Source organism: Barbatula barbatula (assembly GCF_947034865.1).
Source record: "Barbatula barbatula genome assembly, chromosome: 4".
Lineage (NCBI taxonomy): Eukaryota > Metazoa > Chordata > Actinopteri > Cypriniformes > Nemacheilidae > Barbatula > Barbatula barbatula.
In genome coordinates this window covers 23,753,219-23,775,342 of record NC_136768.1, presented here as the reverse complement: position 1 = coordinate 23,775,342, position 22,124 = coordinate 23,753,219, and the positions used below count along the sequence as shown (strand labels likewise).

At 39.5% G+C, this 22,124-nt stretch overlaps 1 protein-coding gene across 2 annotated transcripts in view; it reads left to right on the top strand.

Moving 5' to 3' along the window:
- tafa5a (TAFA chemokine like family member 5a) overlaps nucleotides 1–22,124 on the top strand; it is a 115,562-nt gene that overhangs the window by 13,880 nt on the left and 79,558 nt on the right. The window contains exon 1 of one of the 2 annotated variants that reach the window (XM_079455447.1): nucleotides 15,953–16,557. The exons of the other annotated variant lie outside the window; for it this stretch is intronic. Within the exon in view, the coding sequence (XP_079311573.1) occupies nucleotides 16,467–16,557 (91 nt within the window). The 5' untranslated portion in view covers nucleotides 15,953–16,466. Of the gene's footprint in view, nucleotides 1–15,952; nucleotides 16,558–22,124 lie in introns of those variants that run through there. 2 annotated transcript variants of the gene reach the window in all.

Below are 22,124 nucleotides of genomic sequence, written 5' to 3'. Positions count from 1 at the left end.
GGTACAGAAGACTTTTGGGCAGCACATACAGTACAATCCACTCCTCAGCGTTTAAGTCTTCTTGTTATGACTTGTCAGGCATCACAAACAGCTGTTAATGTAACAACCAAGCTGAGGTCTAATGTGCTTAGTTCTGTTGCATAAACGGATTCAATAATTGCCATCACTGAAATCACCTGCTGTCAAAAGAATGGAATAGTGAGTGCAGTAGAAAGGAAAATGGCCGCAGAGGCCCAATTATTGTCTTGCTTTTCATCTACAGACCCAGCGGCAGACTTCTGTCTCCACTGAACTCGTTTCCTACTCTGGCGGTGTCACTTGTGCCTCTATTTTATGGCTTGCCCTGAAAAGAGAATTGTGTGCTTTGCATATTGATGAAAACGAGATAGGTTGGGTCCGTAATGAGAAAATGCACATTTGACCCTTAAGGCAGTAAAATCATTTTTGTGCACCTCTTCCAACTACATGTTGTGTTTCATGCAATTGGTTGACCAAAAAAAAGCAGTTTGGGCATGTAGGCATAGGTTTCAATGTTTAGCAGAAATCAAATTGTCACCCCATCAGGTTTCTTAATATTTAGTTTTATTTCAAATAAAGTTCAGAGCACTAAAATGTTTTAGTAATAGTGCAGTGTAAAGTAGAACTATATTTCACACATATATATTCCAAAGGCTACCTTAATGTAAATAAAACCAATAATCCTACTGCTATTGCAATATTGCTTTGACTACACCATTCCTGAATAGTTCAGTACAACAGCAGTGTTTTTTTATCATGATTCTGGTGGTTGTGGTTCCGTGGAAGTCCTCCCCGTGGAACCTGTTCTACTGCATAGGCAGGGATAAAAATAGAATCTTGAAGCAGTACATTTTTCTTGGAGCAATATCCCGTTGTTCTTTAGGAAAACTGTTATCTGTACTAAGCTTTTTGTCCCTGTATGCTAAAAATACTTGTTTTACACTGACAGCCGAAATAGCATTAATGCCATACTGCTTCTCCGAGACATGCTGGCACATTAGGGTTTTTCCCTGACAAGGTTTTATATTTTCAACCCTGGACCTCTGGTTCTACAGACCTTTGATGTAGCAGGCTGCAGCTTCCTTATGAATACCTATGCCCTGGTCTCTCCACTGTGACACCTCTGATCCTCCAGCTTTGGATGCCAAGCCTTGGCTTTACCTCCCTAGATGCACCTGGCCTTGTGTTGATAATAGCCAAGCAGGATTTCCCAGCATGTAGCAGGATCAGAGCCGGAAAATGGAGCAGCATCACATCAGGTATGTCTGGCCAGGCCATAGCCTTGATGTGTCCCATCAACCCTGTCTGTTTCTTTAAAAGATGGTCCTCTGCAAACCCCCCAGTCTGGCTCCAAAATTGATTGATCACATGCTCTTTTGAGTCCAACCAGAAGGAAAGGTGAGACTTAAAGAATCCTTCAAGCTGTCACAAGTCATTCATCGGTCCAACTTGATCTACATTTACATGGATAAAGTTACATGGTAAAAACAAAGTATTATGCATGCCAGGCCAATAGTTAGCAATGTCATTTTTAAAGAAACACTACACGCCTGTGCACATACAGTACACATAGCCAGGCATAACCAAATAATCCTTTCCCAGTTGACAGTTATGTTGTGAGGACGCATCAGGACCAGACCATAATTGTTCAAGTGACGAACCAAATAAAATTCCAATAGGGAATAGGGTACCGAAACCCGGTACTAAATCGGTTCCGGGGCTAAATTATGAAAGACCGAAGTATCGATAAGCTCTGACGTTAACGGTTCTGCTGTCGGTACTGGAGAAATTAAGAAAAACATTTCCTATTTATTATTGCTAAATAAACGTTACCTAGCATATTTTCACTGGAAAACCATTTCTAATTTGCGATAATATTAAAGACATTTACCTGCATTATCGTTATTTGTAATCTCGCACGCGAAATGTCCGTCTGTCCCACACAACTCAGAGCTCGCGCGCACACAACACGAGACCGTGCAAGCACATAACACGAAAGCTCGCGCTTAATAGAGTGATGATGGCGGAGAGAATCAAGCGGTCTAAAGTCTGGTTACATTTCACTCGAGTGGATGCAGACGATGCTCAAGTGCAACAAGATTTTTGGCAAAACATCTTTCTAATGTGCATTGTGTGCAGAAAGAAAAATGCTTCGACTGCCTAGCTAATAGTTCATCATCCAGTTACCTATGCTAGCCTAGCAGTCTTCCTAAATAACACGACATAACCATTGCATAAGGTTTCTTTAAATTAGTATGTAATAATTTAATAAACACATGACATAAAAAAAATTGCCTACATGTAAACCATCAGAAGCCTAAATAAATCTTAAACATTTAAAAATCCTTTTACAGTACTGCATTTAAAATGGATGAATAATAATAAATTATGCTTAAGAAATTGTAAAGCAGAGCTTACCTAAAAATTAATTTGTTGTGATGAAATAAGATATGTAAGGTCAGTAAAGAATGTTTTAAATAGTGAAAACAACTCCAGCTTTAGTTTTGTCTTTCATAAAAAAACACAACAAAAAGTACCTATAAGAGTACCGTTAAAGTACCGGATCGATAAGTGGTATCGATAACAGTAGTAATACCGTTAAATCCTTAACGATACCCATCCCTACATTCCTGTAACGCAATTTTGTTACTCCCATATTCGTCATGACGAAGTAACATTATAAGTTGTTGGAACGTGGTTATAACCTTCTAAGACGCTCTTAGATTGGACCATATTCGTTGCAACGCCTTGCCAAATAATGTTTTTGGCATGTGACGAATATGTCCCAATGATATTTAACATAGTAGGAATGATCATTTATCTTGTTCTATTAAACACAAAAGAAGACAGTTTAAAGCATGTAGGACAAAAGTTCTGGGGCACTTTTGTGTTTTTCCTACTATGGTTGTAAGGGGGCAAAATCTGTTTGGTTATACGCATTCTTCCATATATCTTTCTCTGTGTTCATCAGAACAAAGAAATGTATACAGATTGGGAACAAGGTGAGTAAATGATGACTGAATTTAAATTTTTGGGTGGAGTAGCCATATAAAAAACAATACTTTCTGGTTTCACTGCCAAGTCCAAACAAAGTTGGTTCGTTTTATGATGTTGTTGACCCAACCTATCAGCTCAAACGAGCCAGCATAAATATAGACCAAACGCTTACCTGCGCCATTCTCTCAGTCTATCAGCATGGCAGAAATATCGACTTCCATCTCTGAAGACAGTACCGACACACAGGATTCTCTAGGACAGGCAGGCGTTTCGCCCAAATCCAAACACCAGTTTGGACCGAGAAATGGACCATCCTGAGCCTACAACAATTATTGTCAAATCAGGACGTCCAATTCAGCCGGCACCTAAACAAGACCGAATTTTACGACCTATATTCAGCACTGCATTCCGGAGACCAGCTGCAAAGATCATGCGAGCAGCCAAAACCAGCAGACCGGCCAGCCAAAGCAGCAGGTTTTGCCACCACAGCATGCCGAGACTTTCCTCCGTCAGTCCGACGCCTGCCGACAGCCCTCGCCAAGCCCCAGATGAGCAACCTACGGAAGCCCAGCAGTTTCTTCCTCCGGCAGCTTCCGGTTTTCCAGTTACCGAAGGCATCCAGCCAGCTAGTCATAGCAGCATAGCTTTGGGAAAAAGAACGGACCGCTTCCAGCATTCGGTCTTACCTTACAGCCTCGGAACTTCAAAACCTTCCATCGCATATAATAATATACAACATCCTCTTCCCTGATTTCTCTCTACTCAATATCACCTTGTTCAACTCCTTCCTCAATACCATAAAAACCTACAAGCCAGCACAATTAAAGGATACCTGAGCGGAGTCCAATTTTTTCACAAATGAATTTTAGCAAGTTCCCAAGCTGCCATGCTGATCAAAGGCATCCAGGGAGCACAACCAACCAAAGTGCCTTGGATATTGTGGCACCTTTTAAACGTATTTACTTATTACAAAAATAGAGCCCTGGTGAAATAATATCACTTCTGCTGTAAGACCAAAAATCTGTTATGGTAGAGAAAACTGTATATTTATCAAATGTCATTCTTAATAATTCTCACAAACCTAAAGCGCTCTTTCGTATAACTAATGCAGTGCTTAAACCCTCTCAGCCTAATGTTTCTGATGTGTCTCTTGATACCTACTTACTTTTTGTGGAAAGGTAGTTGTTATTAGAGTGCAGTTTGACCCTAAGTGTTGTTCCCTCAGATTTTAAACATGCTGTGGTTCAACCTGGACACTACGATTCTCTCGAAGTACAGATCAATCTCTAAACATTCCTTCCTTTCTAAAATATTAGAGAAAGTGGTCTGTATACAGTTGCAGTCTCTTTTAGATTATCATAGTGTAACAAGGTTCAATGAAAGGAAGGAAGGAAACGGGCAAACGTAAACAGACTTTTAATTAATAAATAACAACGTTTATAGACAGCTGGCTGCTCCCTCACGGGCGACTGCCGGCGACACACACAAACCATAACTAAAAACCAGGCCTGGTCCTCAATCACTGACAGTCCGGTCGCTCTGCTGTTATGCTCCCGATCTCCTCCGTGACACGAGACTGGTGCGAGTACAGCTCGCGCTCATTATCACTTCAATATTTAGCACCGCCACAGCAGTTACCAAACTTATAGATGCTATTAACACCGCAGCGACCACCCCCGCAGGGGCCCATGCTTTCAAATTGTGCTCTACCACAGCAGACCCCAATTTTCCAGAAGCCAGCATCGCCGCAGCGAACAACCCAGCAGGGCCCCCAGCTGCTTCCAGCACCCAGCCACAGCAGAAGCTACTCCTCCAGAAGAACACACTAACTTCCCACTACCTCAACACCCAAGCCCAAGGGTCGGCAACACCAAGGCACCAGCCACTTCACAGGGGTTGGCTTCCGGTCCATGACTGCAGAAAGTTCCTCAGTTCAGGTGCCCTTCCAAATTTCCGACCGCCACTGCAACAATCACGCTCCAGGAACTTCATTCACGACCCAGGCTGCAATCCAATCTATATTTACACAGCCTCAAGCCTTGTGTTTTTTGGGGAAGTTTTGCGCTAGGGCCCTAGCGGGGGAGAGTGTTGGGGGTCCCCAAACCCGCTTCCTGGACAGAATGCCACATATGCAAGCCTTAACACCCCTGCTATCGTTATTATCTGCATGGGTGAACCCATGAAATTATGTTTTATTAACAAAGTTCGGGAGGAGCCTGAGCATATAATCAAGCCCGGCTGGTTCAATATCCCCTAACCTCTCAGCTCGAATGAAGCAGCATAAATATAGACTTGCACCATTCTCGCAGTCTATCGGCATCCCTCCACCACCCTAGCTATTCTCCACGAACACCGAACATAGTAGGTTCCCCGTGGGGTGAGGTCTGGGTTTCGGGTCGATTCCAAAGCAATTTCTTCTGCAGCATGCACATGTCACCAGGCATGTTTCACCGCTCTAGTCTTGGGTGTGACCGCACCATCCACGAGACGGACAGGCATGATAACTACCTCACATGCTTCGGCATGCTAATGTAGTGGTCGTGGTAACAGTATTGTGGTCACGGCTGGCCGTGCCACAATATCAGAAGAGTGCCTCTCTGGCAGACATCTGCAGAGCTGCGGGTTGGGCTGCATCCAGCCTTTTTTTCCGCACAGGCATCGAACCTGTGTCGAACCAGGTCTTTAGGGAGACCCACGGTGGCGAAGCTTCTTCTCCCTCTTCAGGCAAGTAAGCGCGCTATTCCAGCTTCCCTACTTCCTCCATTACACAAAATATAGGCATTCCTTCCATCACCAAGCACTTGGGGAGTACGAGCCTGTCGGAGCAGCTCGTATTAACGCCCTATATATGTGAGTTTCCCTCACGAGGTGAATCCTTGTACGTGGGCTAGTGCTCCACATGTAGTGACTTTCCTCCTTGGGTAGTCCCGTCTGATGGTTTCTCACTCTTGGTTCCCCTCTCGGCGAACCTGTGACCTGCCCTCGTTGGTCTCTACCGCTTGCGTGCACCCTTGGGTTGGGCCCGCACTGCTACTCCCATGAGTTCACCCCACTGGTATTCCACATATGATCTCCCTTCGGCAGATGTGGTCTTCGTTGTCACCCCCCCCCCCCCCCGACAGAAAGGGAACGACAGACCAACAGAAAGGGAACGTCTTGGTTACGTATTTAACCTCGGTTCCCTGATGGAGGGAACAAGACACAGGCACGCTGCAGTGAACAAGAGTGCCTCTCAAGTTCCTCAGCCCAAAAAGGTGAATGAATGGGCATGTACGGGGCAGAGTCTGGCATGCCGCCACATTCGCCAAGTTCATTGGACTTTTCAAAGAGTCGGAGATGACTGGTTCTCAAGTCAAACCCCATTCTGACAGTCTCGACACAAAGTCTCGTTCCCTCCATCAGGGAACCGGGGTTACATACGTAACCAAGACATTTTCGCAGGTGTATTGCTGCACACTTAAAATAAAAATGTTTTCTTTAGCCACAAATGACATTTCACAGACAAGCATAGAAATGCTCTGGCTATATGGGGATTTCCCTCTTCCCTTATATTGACCCCATCAGGCCTAACGTCTGCGAGAGGACATATAAGACATATCAGAGGCACTCCGGTGAGGGCCTGACAACTTAAACGGAGGGCCACGTGTTTATTGAGTAATTGAAACTGAGCAAAGTGGGTAAAAATTCAGTATGCCATCAATCAGTTGGCTCTAGGGATGGACCACCAGCAGCGTGTGGCCTGATTAATGTCATGCTGAAATTACAAAACCAACAGCATGTTATTCACTGCATATAAACAGCTTGGCATGCATTAAAGTAGTCGGCATTCTCTGGTCTTTCAGCAAGACTTGTGTCATACAAATATTTTTGAATATTTATTTCTCCAGAAAAGGTGAAATGGGACATATTTCAACAGTCAGTAAAATGAGCGAAGCTTTATTTGTGTCTTTACACATACAGACCTAAAGTTTATACAGACTTTTCTTGTGAGCAACTGTATGATTTTCAGAAGACAAAACTTAAACTTTGTGCTTCCGTTGTAAATATAAGCGGAGAGCTTATTTCAAGTAAATAAATAACAGTAATTAGACTAAATGTGCTTATTTTTTAATGTGTTTACAAACACGCATGAATCATTACACTGTATGGTCTTAAATAAAAACAGTCAACATAATCTACAAGAATGTTTTATACCCTCATGTTATTAAAAAATATTTTCATTGTTATGTCGCATCCTGTCGACTACATAAAAAGATACAGGTATTTTTTCAGAAGGTATAGTCAGATCCTCTTATCAGCAAAACGTAAGTAGGATATGTATAAAGTGAACATTATTTTATAATGTTTATGAGATGTAATGTCCAGTCCACCTGACAGTACAGCAGAATGGTGTGGCATGGTCCGTAATGCTATAAAGTAGCTATAAAATATCTAAATATTAGCTGACACGTTAAAAAATTTGCCGAGCAGGGTGGGACGAGAGCCGCGAGGGAAAGGCGCGAGGCCGGTCACGTAACTGATAATGATCGTCAGCTGTGCATGCACCGGTCTCGCATCTCTCACGGAGGAGCTCAGGAAGCATAAGAGAGGAGCGACAGGAATGTATGCCGAGAGAGGACCGGGCCCAGACATGTGTTAAGTTTGTGTTTATGTTTTATGGCCGGCAGCGAGGGCTCTCCGACAGCATATCTCTCCTTCCTCCCGGTTTCGGCACCAATGTAACACAGTTCGTAGATGTAGGAAGGAGGAACCGGCGAACATTCAACAAAACAACAAACACGGAAGTAAAAGACCATACAACACAAACTTAACACATGTCCGGGCCCGGTCCTCTCTCTAAATAATGCTCCAGAGGAGACGAGAGAGCAGTTTTATTTTAAGTGGAAATCTTCCAGAAAGATTTAGCAAAAACATTAGCAAACGTTATTTTGAGCGAATCACTTTAAGCCGGAGTGCTTTGCCAACCTTGGTCAGTTCAAAGCAGGATTTGCTACCAAATTGTTCCTGAATGAAGGAGGCAAAGTTGCAATTAAACACACTGTTAGTACCGTCATTTTTTAAGTAAGACCTCAGTAAGTAAGACCTTTAAAGAACTTTAAAGTAGATATAATATATGTGACACGTTTGTCCGTTCACGCATAGAAAGCAATGCGTATGGCTTGTAAACATGCAACGGGATTGTCGCGTGTAACGTTACTTTCACTTAGAGAAAATGCGATACGTTTGTCTTGAGTAACACCACTTATAGAATGCAGTGTGTTTTGTTTGTAAAGCGGTCGTGACCGGACCAAAGGGGACCTGAGTGCCTTTACGAATTGCCCTGGGGAAAAAGAATGTTAGGTGTTCAAAGACGAGACACAGTAGTTTCTCGTTCGCTTTGTGACCCTTCTTTCTTGGGTTGGCTATTTTAACTTGTAGAAAGTCGTGTGTATGGTTTGTAAATACGCAATCGGGTTGTCATGTGGGTTTTCGCATATAGAAAACGTGACGCCTTTGTTAGGAGTATGTTCGCTTATAGAATACCATGTGTTTAGTTTTTAAAGACGAGAACTTGTTTCTCATTCACTTTATGTAACCCTTCTTTCTTATTTTGTCGACGGAAGCACAGGCAATGTGCTTGTCCGTACCCAACGCGAAAAAGGGCGGGACGCGACCATCAATCACAAAACACAGCCAATCAGTTTTTGTCTGTCCACGCACCCTCTCGCGCTGCAGCTGAAGAGTGCACATGGAGAGAGATGCGTCCTGTTCTCATGGCTTTAGGGATGCCTCGGCGGACTCCATGCAATAATTTCAGAATTTAAACGTATCATCCATATTTGACGATTAATATTCATGAGGTGCAGAACTTACATCGAATGAGATCGTTGTGTCAAACCGCATAGCCCTGTCGTGGCTGGTTAGGACAAAACCCCGGATTAACATGGAAAAGATCAATTTTATCGCATGTTGCAGCATCGCGTTTAGTTAGGACACGGTGTAAGACTATACCTTACTTATACTTGGCTTACTTAGAATTATCTTCGTATCCAGTTAGCGAAAGTATTTTACATTTACATTTAATCATTTAGCAGACGCTTTTATCCAAAGCGACTTACAAAGAGTTCGGGGAGCAATAAGTGATATGTCATAAAAGAGCAATAGTTTATACAAAGTTACTAGTTTCAACAAAGGCTAAACCACTACCTGTTGAGAGAAGAGAGAAGGTTATTTTATTTTACATTTTTCTCTCATTTGTCTGTCAAGTATTCTCAGAAGAGATGGGTTTTAAGTAGTTTTTTGAAGGTTGTAGTGTAGGTTGGTGTGATTGTGGAATTGCCAAGTTGGATGGTATAGCACTCATTTTAAAGCTTAAAAAGAGCTGTAGTTATTATTTCATTACCTTTTCAGCTATTATTGAGTATGTGACAGTGTAAAGTATTTTGGACTCATTTATATTAACTTTTTGAGGTAAACAATGATTGTGTTTCAACATACCCTTTATGTAGAGGAACTAAGGACAGAGGGGCCTTGCTAGACCTGAAGCTCTACTAATTGAACTGTATGGAAATTATGAAAGCAAAGAGAAATCATTCTAAATTACACATTGATAACAATGAATAATAATGACATGTTTTCATGACTGTATAATTATGATATTTTAGTTGCAGCAATGAAATAACATAACTTAAAACAAAGAGCTTATATCAGCTAAGACAGAAAATATATTCCCTGGTTCAAGTCCAAACTACATTTGAGCATTAAACTGTTCTGCATATAATATAGCACACAGTTATCTCAGCCATAGTTACAGCTAACTTTTTATGTCACAGTACCACATCGACCATTTCCCCACACCTGACTTTCGTTACCGGACCCTTTATATGTTTAAACCATGGCATTGTTCCTTGTCTGGTCTATTTTCCCCTGTAAAGCTGCTTTGGAACAATGCACATTGTGAAAAGCGCTATATAAATAAAATTGAATTGAATTGAAGTTGTAAACTCCCATTGTTTTAGCCTAGCTCACACACCGGTTCCTTGGAATTGACCTGTTTCTCCCAATCACTGGATGTTATCTTGTTTTGCTGTTTTTGTGGATGTTATCTTGTTTTTGCACCAACCTGTGGAAGTTGTCCCTGTTAAAAAACATAAAAAATGTAAATACACAATCGATTTGAGAGTAGGACACCACCATCTCAAACAAAAAACATGTAATTTCCCCATGAAAAAACATCTCCAATCGTTCTCAAATATCTAAAATGACACCGAATTATTATTTCAAGAGCTACGTTCACACAAACTCGGTATGATCCTTCCAATAAACTACTTGGAAATAACATCGGAAACTGCGCTCATAGTCGGACGGTGAATTCAGGGCAGATCAATCAAAAACGAGCGCAGGGAGACACGTTCCATCATCCAAAATGCTTGCAGTAACATTTGCGCGGAGCTAACTTCTGCAAAACGTTAGAAACTGTAAAGTATTTGACTGGAACCTTTCAGTCGGAAGTGGGTTATTTCAAGCCGACATTGCCTGACGAATTTTAAATGTCTCTGGCGACGGTGGCACCGTTACAAACGCAGGAAATTTGATGAAATGCTTGAATATCTGAGGTAAGACTTCACATATTACTATGAACTTAATTAAAACAAATGAAATGTTACATTTACGTTAAGATGCGGTTTCTGTACATTAAAACACATACCGAAGCTCTGTTTGTTAACCGATTTCATAATATCTCAATAAATAATTTTTGATCTAAATTGATAAATGCATAATCTGTGAATAATACATTTTATTGAGACAGCCTTGTGGCCTGAAGGAGTACGGAGTACCGCAGAGGACACAACATAACACTGATCTGAGTTTCACTGATCTGTGGTGTTCTGTTTCCGGAGCGGTGTCGCAACCGTGTTATGCATTTGTGCATTTTCCTGCTCTGCACTTTTAAAGCCCTCTCTACAGTATGTAAACATCATGTCTATGATAGTGAACTTACGTAGAGATCTGAGTAAATGGGTTTGCATTTTTGTATTAAAGGTATATTCAAATGAACCCTTTTCATTTAGTAGCCCATCACACACTATATGGTTTGTGCCAAGACGATGAGCAAGTTTTCCTCAATGATCTGGATTACCACCACAGGTAAATAACATATTATTTATATTCAGGTTTTTTGCCTCTCTCTCTCTTTTTTTTTTTTTTTAAGGGAATGTATTTTCTTGACACAATGAGGCTAAAATGTACAAATATTTGTCCAATACACAATAATAGCAATATGAACATGAAAGAATGATCCTTATCATTACCACAGGCTGTGGCATCTTGATGTTAACTGATGATACATAATCCATTACTGTGATCTACTGTGTGAGATGTCATTAAGCTCTAAATCTAAATTGACGGATTTGAAGATGTTTAATTTAATTGTTATTTTATTCACTTGTCTGTTTTTCTTTCTCTCTGGTCTGTTAAACCTACATCAGTTCAATGTGGCAGCTGATGGGTTTTGTATTTGTAAAGCTTATTATTGCAGATCTGCACTGCAAACAATAGATAATGGACTTTCTCTCTGTTTATGGCTGATATTAGGAAGAATGTTTTCCGACTGACAAGGTCACCAGTCACTTACATGCAAAAACACTTGTCACAAAGCAAAAATCTTCCTCTTGTGCTCTGCTAAGGAAAGAAAGTCAGGAGGGTTTGGAATATGATGGTGAGTAAAAGATCACATATTAAAATGGGCATTTTTGTTTGTTTAAATAAATGTATATATGCAGTGAGGTGGCGTTGCTTTATTTCATAATTATTTTACTTTGTTAATGTTTTACATATCACAATTAAACGTTAAATAAATTGTATTGTAATGTCGTGTTTTGTCTGACATTTTTGCATGCACGCAATAAATATTTAATGGAGAATCATGGTGTTGTATCCGTGTTATGAAATGTTGTTCAATTTTAATGTGTAATATAATAATACAATTAATAGTAATAATAATACTACTGAAATCGTGACTAGGAGGTGGTTCCAAGTGGAACTCTGCTGTTTCTTTAATGCACCTTTAAGGCGTTTTGAAATGGTTCCAAAATGATCCTTTAAGGTTCCCCCATAGTTGCAAAAGGTACATTTTTTATTTACTTAGAGTATATGTTTCCTTAAAGAGCCTTTAATTGCCACGAAGCATTTCTGCTACACAACTGGTTCTTTGTAGGGGAAAAAGACAAGAAAAACTTCCTTTGGGGAACGGAAAATGGTTCTTCTTTCCAAGTGCTATAAAAATTTTATTTTATATTTATTTTTAATGCAGTACGGCAGCAAATCACTTTTTGGAAAATCAGTTCGTCTGAATTTAATATTAAATAAATTAGTTAACCCTTGTGCATTGACTTGGACATTTATGTCCATTTCAATTTTGTTCATGCATTGAGCATACATATAGCAAAAGGTGTGTATTTTTCTTAGAATTTTAATATTTTGCTCTAATTTGCTTTCAGTAATGTTTCATGAACCACAGTAAATGTCCTCACTGAAACCTAAAAAACTAAAACTACGAATGTTTATGTGTGCCATTTAATCACAAATCATAAATGCCATATTAAATGCTTTAACTATGTTGGCAAGGGTTCAAAATGATGAAAAATTGATACATTTCAAGAACAAAAGCTTAGAATTTTGAAACTATTTACTTTTTAAATATGCCATATTCTAAAAAGAATTGTCACTTTTGCGTTTCTGTGCTTCTGCTGCATTATACGTGTACAGCACTGCTGGGCAACAGAACAAAACATACAGCTATAACTGTGTCTTAGTATAGATGTCAAAGTGTGGTTTGTAATGTTAATGTAAATGTGTACTGAAAAGTGTGTCTGTCTGCGTGCGTGTGTGTGTGACGTGTGAAAAGAAAGAAATCGCTGTGGTTTACCAAAATGTTTTGATATGTTTAATTTCATTTCAAATATAGTTTACATTATATAAAAAAAAAATATTTTTAGATTAGATTAGATTAGATTCAACTTTATTGTCATTACACATATACAAGTACAGTGTAACGAAATGTAGTTTAGGTCTAACCAGAAGTGCAGTTAGCAAGTGCAGGATATACAGTTAGAATAAATACAGAATACAATATTGAGAATATAATACAGTGGGCATGGATTATAAAAATATTTAGCAGTAGGTGTGTTCTATGAAAATATGACAGAAGGTATATACTATGAACAATATATACAGATGACTATGTACTATGAACATTAATGTACAGGTGGATATGAACAGATAATAATTTAGACTAAAATAGTGCAAGTGACTTAGGTATGCATAGATTATTGACATTGGTTATTAAAGTTATTGCAGTGCAATAGGTGAGTTAATGCAGTTGAAGTTAATGCAGTTATTAAAGTTACGGTGCAGTATATGAGTTAATGCAGGTTATAAGGTTACAGAGCAGTAGATTAGTTAATGCAGTTATTGAAGTTACAGTGCAATTGATGAGTAAATGCAGTTAATAAGGTTACAGTGCAGTTGATTAGTTAATGCAGTTATTGAAGTTATAGTGCAATTGATGAAGTTATAGTGCAATTATGTTATGCGATTAAAGTGTCATTTGATTCTTCTCGTGATAAATCATTCTAACAGTACTTCTTCTTTGTACGTTTTATGGCAGGTTGCAAACAAACTTTAGTGCACAGTGCCACCTATGATGAAAGAGTGAAGACAAATGTCTATATTCCCTTATATATTTTCATACATTTCTTTATACATCTCCATACTGCACTCACGAGTTCTCCTGCATATGGGACATCATATATATGATATTACTTAATGTGGATTGCTTACATCCTATCTTTCCAAATGTTGTGCCAAAACATACCGCGAATGGTCATGTGACTTTTTTTACACGCCACGTGGCTTGTAAATACGACAAAAAGTTTTTCCATTGCACTTTTGCGAAATATGCCTTTAATCGTATTGCCTGAAAAGAATGTCATTCTCAGCCAGATTTGACCCTCCTGAGAATCTTTGAAAATATCGTGTCCATGACCTTAACTGGGTCGGCTGTTCAGTCCAGATTATCTTGTAATATGAGGCATTCACAGATCAAACCTCACACACCCTTTGATGCTGTCTTTGGCGAGGCGCGCATTGAAACAGGCTCCGCGGAATTTATCTACCATGGGATCCTTGCGAACGACCAATCAGAGAACGGAAGGGAGGAGCGTCGAGGATTTCAGACTTACATAAACATGACAGATCATTTTTCAATGCATGTTAAAAGTGACCAATCAAATGAGCGGAGACATCTGCCCTTGACCCACCTCCAAAGTCTCCAAAGGTCATCTCGACCAGCGAGCAAGTGTTGACCACTTAGTCCAAAATTTCTTTATGCGTATTTTAGTATTCCTCATCCTAAAAAATTGTCTCGCGCAGAAACATTGCACACTGAGTCTGTTGCAAATTAATTAATAGGTTGCTTCCTCTCTCCTTATCTCTTACATCCCGTGCCTCTTGGCTGCCCTCTAGGGGTGAGGGGAAAAATCTATTCACCTTAGTGTCATGATCCTGCCTCACCTTGTCATGCTTTTCTAGTCTTAACAAACTGTTACGATTCTTGTTCAAGCGATTTTATAATCGATACTTTTCCAGAATCTATTCAGATTTAATTATTTTTATTTCCTAATATGTGCTCAGAGAAGTTATTTATTCAAGGAGAGGGTGAAATGTTTTAAATGACGTTGTATCCATTGCAAGCTGGCACGAAACAGCGGCGGAAGAAAAGCATCAAGCTTTTGTTTTCAATCCAGATCCAGAATCCAACCGTTTAGCAAAATGGGCAAATATATATATATATATATATAAACTTTAACGCACAGAAATGTTGTATTGCACAAGCAACGTATTCCGCATCTCAGACAGAGCAAAATACTGAGTTTACAAGGGCAAGATGTGACCAAGTCCTGCAGATAATGTCTTTGAAGCTCAGAGTAGCTTTTTGAAGTGATACCTAAGGAACTGTTTACAACAAATAAAGAATAAAGTAGCATAAAATATAAAATAATCATGAAATTAAGTAACAATACCTTTCTACTATCGCAACAAAAAAAAACATATCATTTTTGCGCGGGTGGAGCATTTTATTTTCACTCACATCACAGCAACAGCAGGTAACACAGAAGAAATGCTTTTACTGTACTCTTGTAGCTCATGCGGATTATGGTCCATCAATTCAAGGTAATTCATCGTCCAAGTGTGCTTTTTATGTGCTTTTTTTACCACAACAACACAAACAGGGATCCGAGTAATGAGCCTAGATGTTCCAATCCACCAGGCCTGTGACTTACTCTGTGGTGTGTAAATGACATGAATGAACCCTAAATCAGTGGTGTTTTTATTGATGTTTGAGTCCATGGGAAGGTCCCCGGTTTACCTGGCTACGGCGATCAGGCTTTCGGTATGTATTTTCCCTAACCTACTGATCTCGTGACAATAGCATGATAGGAAATGAATTGAGGCTAGATGAATTAAAATGCCCCCAAATATACGATGAACGGGGAAGAAGGCCCCATGCACAATACATACCAAATATATTGAAATGAATATACTGAAATGAAATGTAACAGTCGATTACTCCATCGCGTGTAGATCTGAGTTAACACGTTTTCTGCTGGGTTCAGCATTATAACCAGTGACAGATTGATATATTGAGATGAATGTATAGCCTACATCTCAATCACATGTGTATAAATATATAAATCGTGGTGGTAATGTATATTACAACTCCCTGATCTTGGCGTTTTGAAATCTTGTAAAATTGAGCATTTTAAGACGCATATTAAAATAACTTTGTAAGACGTCACAGTGGAGGAACATGCGCTCTGACGCCTCCACCGGCGAACGCATCTCAAACGCTTGTAAGGAGGCGATGCGTGCGTCAGAGCGGAGAGAAAGTGCGCTTGTTAAGAGAAGCATCAGACCCCGGGAACACACATACGGAGATGGAGGTGGAGATAGGATAGACCCCAGCACATCACCATCACATGCGTCGCGTTGGGGACATTTCTTTACGATTGCGCGAATTAACGCCGGAATTACGGATGTCGTTGACACAGTACTTTATAGTTTCTTCTGACGCGTATGATGAACTTGTCGACAGGCTGGTGATACAGAATATTTTGAACATCAACGCAGTTCTCCAAGTGCGTAAAACGCGTCCGTTGGAGAGGACGGATCACTCGAGTAAGATCCACGCAGCAGTCACAGACAAACTGGAAATGTCGGCACCTTACGCGATGGACGGTGAAAGCACCGACTTATCATCAATAATATTGTTTCCCTAAAGTTGGCATCCCTACCGAAAGGACGACATATTTTCTGCTATCGTCGGAATCTGTCATATAGAGAATATATCATATATATATTTTGTACGGCAAGAGCATGGAGATGTGGTGCGCCTGCTGAACCCAGTCAGGATGCTGATGCTGAGAGTTGCGTGGGCTCTAGCGGGAGCGGCAATGTGCTGTTTCCTCATCGTCCTCATTCACTCCCGCTTTCTAAGAGACGGTAAATGTGTTTTTTTACTACACCCTGAACATTTGATAGACTTCGCAGCTGTGTGTTTACTTTAGTCTCCTGCCTGATGGAGAAATAATGCAGATTTTTTCTTCTGTGATTATGTTTTTACAGTGCGCAATAATACATACATATACCTAAACCCTAACATCAAAGTAGAAAATGGCATTATCAAATGTGAAATTAATTTGCATTATACTAACATAATTAGCTCTGAACTACTATTATATTAAGTGAGATTTGTTTTGACCCAATGCTTACCAGACTACGTTGATGCAATACTGACCTTTCGTTTTGAATAGATGAAATACATTAAGAATGCAGCATCGAATCAGATGGTGTTCTTCTTTGAATTTAGCGATTTATGGTTTGGTTTCTCTATAGATGGCACTTCAGTCTTATCTTTAGTGTAAAGCTATAAGGTCAGAAAGTGATTATTTGCCCCAAATTAATTTATTGAAGGTTATTCTGTCGGGTCATGTCATATCATCAAGTATCATGAAACTTAGTGTGGATCGTGTGTTTTAATACTTTTTGATACTATTATATATTGTGTGTTTATGGCAATGTATTTGGGATTTCCAAATCAGTCAGTATGCTAAAAAGTGAAAAATCAGAGCGACACAGACCGCCTGATACAGCTGCTTCACTTTTACACACTAACAATAGATACGAAATGTCCTTTTGAGCAGACATCTATCCTCGCTATGTGTGCCTTCAAGCACGTTTTGTTTATAGATGAAAGAGAAGGTCAGGTGATTTCTTTGCTTAGTAATGTTGACTGAAGCATGTTTTCAACCTTCCCCTGGTGTAAATATAAAGATATATTGTATAATAGATGTGAACAGGATTACAACAGTTTTAGTAATAAAAATGAAAATGAGATTAACGATTCGTCTTTTGGGATCTAAGGGATCACAGGTTAGAATTCACTTTTGGTGCAAACAGGATGTGCATATTTGCTCCGTAGGAATGGTTCACCAAAAATACTGCAGATGTGTTTACTGAAGTCTCTGCTGTAGTAAATAAGGAATGGGGGTGAAACCACATGGGCTATCCCTTGGCTGTACTCAAGGTCATTGCTGAGACTAGGAGGTGAGGTAATGTATATGCATTGAACAAACTCCACTGACCACATCAAAATTGCAGACCAGCTCAGGTAATATTTATCATATATTATGTTGGAAAACAGTACAGTCCTAAAGCGTTCAAAATGTTCAGCCTTTTTAATCATTTAAAACATCTACTGGTGGCCTTTGTTCTTCTTGTAACTCATAACTAATTTTCTGTACAACAGCTTTTTCCAGCTGTTTGTTTTGGTAACCAGTTGATAGTATTTTATTTTATATTCTTTGGGTGGACATCATGGGCGCAGGAAACATTTTCAAAGCCGGGGGACCAAACTGTGAGCAAAAGCCCATATAGTTAATCAGATTCACTGATTTTGGACCACTACTTCTGGCTGACTGGCAGACCACCATCATATATTCAACACGTCTGATCATTAATAAAATAATATTGATTATTATTACAATACGAAAAAGTTAAATAAGAAGTACATGTGTACATTTTTGACAGCAGAGACAGGTCAAATAAAAATGCAAATGATATGATATAGAAGTACAGTATAGATAAACAATGACACTTAAAACTGCTCCGTTACTAGTTTCAAGTTAAAAGTATTTCTAAAGCACATTTAAAACAACAGCAGTTGACCAAAGTGCTGTACATAACAGCCATCAAATGAACGACAATAAGGTAATACAAAGACAAGGCAGGGCCCTAGACTAATGTTTCCCACTGGTCGCACTGGTGCGACTCGCTTTCTCAGTTGGTCGCACCCTTTCTTATAGTAATTATAATGACCTTACATAATGACCTCAGTTGATGAATCGTTCTGTTAGTTTGTCACAGCTGTTAGGACATCGCAAAAGATAGAAGTTAACAAGGAAAGTACTTCACTGGATAGGATGTTTCCTTTATGTCTGCTGCATGTGTGGAACACTTGACAAGGGAGAAAAGGAAACATGTTTTTGAGCACATTCACAACCAGCTGTAATTCAGGTACAAATATTATCTGAATGCCGCATGGATTCTGTCTTTCGACCTTGCTTTTGATTAACGTGTGAGGGAGAGAGACAGTTCAGAAACCAACGGGTTCTAACAAAGGTAATGCATTCCACAGTTTAGGGGCAGCTACAGCAAAGGGAAATTCTCTTACAAAAAGTCTTACTCTAGGGATTGCCAACAGCATAAGGTCAGCAGACCTCAGAGACCTGGATAGAACATGGGGTTTTATTAAATCAGATAGATAAATTGGGGCTAGGCCGTTCAAGGATGTATAAGCAAGCTCTAAAACCTTAAAATCAATTCTAAAATGGATTGGAAGCCAGTGAAGGGAAGCTAATATTGTGGAATTGTGTTCCCTTTTACGCGTACAAGTTAAAAGTCGAGTGCATTCTGCACTTACTGCAAACATGGCCTGGTTGACACCAACGTAGATGGCATTGCATTAATTCAGGCCAGTCTTTCAAAATCATTAACTGATAAAAAACCTGACTTTACTACGGAGTTTATCTGTTTGTCAAGTTTAAAATTAATCTCCAGTATTATACGCAGACTTCACATTTGGACGCAAAGGGCCCAGATCAATGTCTGAGATCTTGTTAATAAGATTTGGGCCAAATATCAAAATTTCAGTCTTAATCTAAAAAAATGCAAAAAGTAACAGGCCATCCAATCTTTAATGTATCTGAGGCAATCAAAGAGAAGTTGTCAAGAACTGGCATTTTCCTGTTTAAGTAGTAGATACATTTGTGTGTTGTCTGCGTCTGAGGGACGCCAACTCGGAGTGGAACAGATGAGGAATCAAAGTCATTAAGGCGGACAGAAAAAGTCCTATGCGTTAGATAGGACCTGAACCACTCCAAAGCAGGACCCTTAATGCCAACAGCATGTTCCAACCGGGAGACCAGGATGTTATGATCAAGGGTGTCAAAGGTTGAGGTCAAATCTAAAAGGAATGGCTGAATCTCATACATCAGTGGCAAATAAAAGATAATTAAAGACCTTTACAAGAACCGTTTCTGTGCTATGAAAAGCTTTAAAACCAGATTGATATACCGTATGTGTAGATTCTATTTGTAGTTAGGTAGGTGGGATGAGAGCCGGGATTCGAGGTCTCGTATCACGGAGGAGATCGGGAGCATGACAGGACGAGTGACCGGACCGTCAGTGAGAGAGGACAAGGCCTGGCTTTTAGTTATGGTTTGTGTGTGTCGCCCGTGAGGGGGCGGAAGGAGAAAGGAACGTTTAGAGATTGATCTGTACTTAGAGAGAACCGTAGTGTCCAGGTTGAACCACAGCATGTTTAAAATCTGAGGGAACAACACCGAGGGTCAAGCTGCACTAATAGCAACTACCTTTCCACAAAAAAGTAGGTATCAACAGACACATCAGAAACATTAGGCTGAGAGGGATTAAGCACTGCATTAGTTATACAAAAGAGCGCTTTAGGTTTGTGAGAATTATTAAGAATGACATTTGATAAATATTCAGTTTTCTCTACCCTAACATATTTTTGGTCTAACAGCACGAGTGATATCATTTCACCAGGGCTCTATTTTTGTAATAAGTAAATATGTTTAAAAGGTGCCACAATATCCAAGGCACTTTGACAGGTGGAATTAAACAGTGAGTTTATCACCCTCAATATCTAGATATGAGGAAGATTTCAAATATGTTTCAATCAAATTGTGAAAGGCAATAGAGAACTGAACAGCGGTGGATGAATTGAATATACGACATTGCCGAGCTGGAAAACTCGTTTTTTAATAACATTGAATAATTATATAAAGGAGAACAGGCATATGTTCAGAAGAAGACACTTCAAACGTGTCTAGGTTTGAAACAGATAAGCCACATGAAAGAACAAGATCTAAGATTTGACCATGTTCATGCGTTGACCATGGCACCCCCTGAATCTTCAAAAATGAATCAATTCAATTTAAAAAGTCTCTAACCAGCGGCTTCGTAGGGCAGCAGACGTGAATATTAAAATCGCAAACAATTTGAATCCTGTCAAAATTCCAGACAAAAAGTTGTTCTTGATAAAATCCTTGTTATATATAGGTGGTTGGTATATCACAGCACAAAACACAGGTTAAAAAATGAATATTTGATCCATGATAGTTGACGACGATTGAATTCTTCCTTAAAAATAGTCGCTTCCTCTCCACCACGACGAGAAGACCTAGGAGAGTTAAAATATGTGGAGTCAATAGGTAAAACCTCTGGAAAAATGCTTCGGTCACTTCCACTTCTCCATGTGTGTCACACACAAAAAATCCAGTGAATGAGAGTATTTTAAAATAAAATATTTATTTGCAAGAGAGATCTCGCATTAACCAGTGCCATGCCGATAGAACTTCGGGCATTCAGACAACCTCTACGGAGACGAGGAGAGCATGGCGGGGAAACCGGTCATCCGTGTTTGAGCAAACAAGCGTTATCGGCTCAGTGTGTACTGGATCATGAAAACGCCTTTAAACTACAGTTAATATTTCAACAAAAACAAGTCTTAGTTCTTTAAAACAGAAAAAACAAAGGGTACTCATACTGTGTACACTGTTTCGAAAAACAAAGAAACCTCGGCTTAAATATTTAGACAATTTTGCTATCCAACGTATCCAAAGCTGGAAATCCTATAACGCGGGTCCGATCTACTCGAAATCCTTCCACACAGTATGCGAACGTATCTCTGTGGGAGTTCATTTCCGTAGTATCATTGGTGGTCCTAAGCCTTCTCCATCGATCGGCAGGTCATAGCTCTTGTCTGATAATTTTATACACTTAAATTCATCTGACATTAAGTTTTTGGCTAATATATCAGAATATTCATGTAATTGTATCAGTGTCAAATATTGGTTAATATGTTTTCTTCCAGAGTCTTCATACTAATGTATCGTTTGGTCACTCTCTATGGCCATGAGTGTATATCATTTCTTTAAGGTGGATCGGATGTTGGATATCAAGAAAGTCTGGACTGTGTGCAAATACAAGATGCTATTTTCAACAAACACAGGAAATATGTTTTAGTTGGCGAATAGTTATTTTTCTCTTATCAAAAGTGTGTTTATGTGGGGTTCATGACCCCCATGTGTCCCGTGCCAACAATTTTAACTTTTCCTTATTCGCCCCTAACTTTTTTAAAGGCGACGTTATGAATTGATCATTTAATGGTATTGAAATGACGTGCCTGGGATGTGCCTGTTATGTAACCAACTGATAAGTCACCAAAAAGGACCAATACTTTAGAGTCGTGCACAGGGACATGAAAACGATCGTGCTTACTAACACACAAAAAAGGGGAAATTCGTGTCTATGAAGACAAATCAGTTGAGTCCAAATTTAACTGGGTTGTTTTATCACTCCAATTATCAAACAATTCTATGGTTTATTACATTGTAGCTGATCATATTACATCTGAAATGTCAGCTATACACAATAGTACATTATTTAAGTAGTAAAAAAGCAACAAAACATAACCAGTTCTTAAC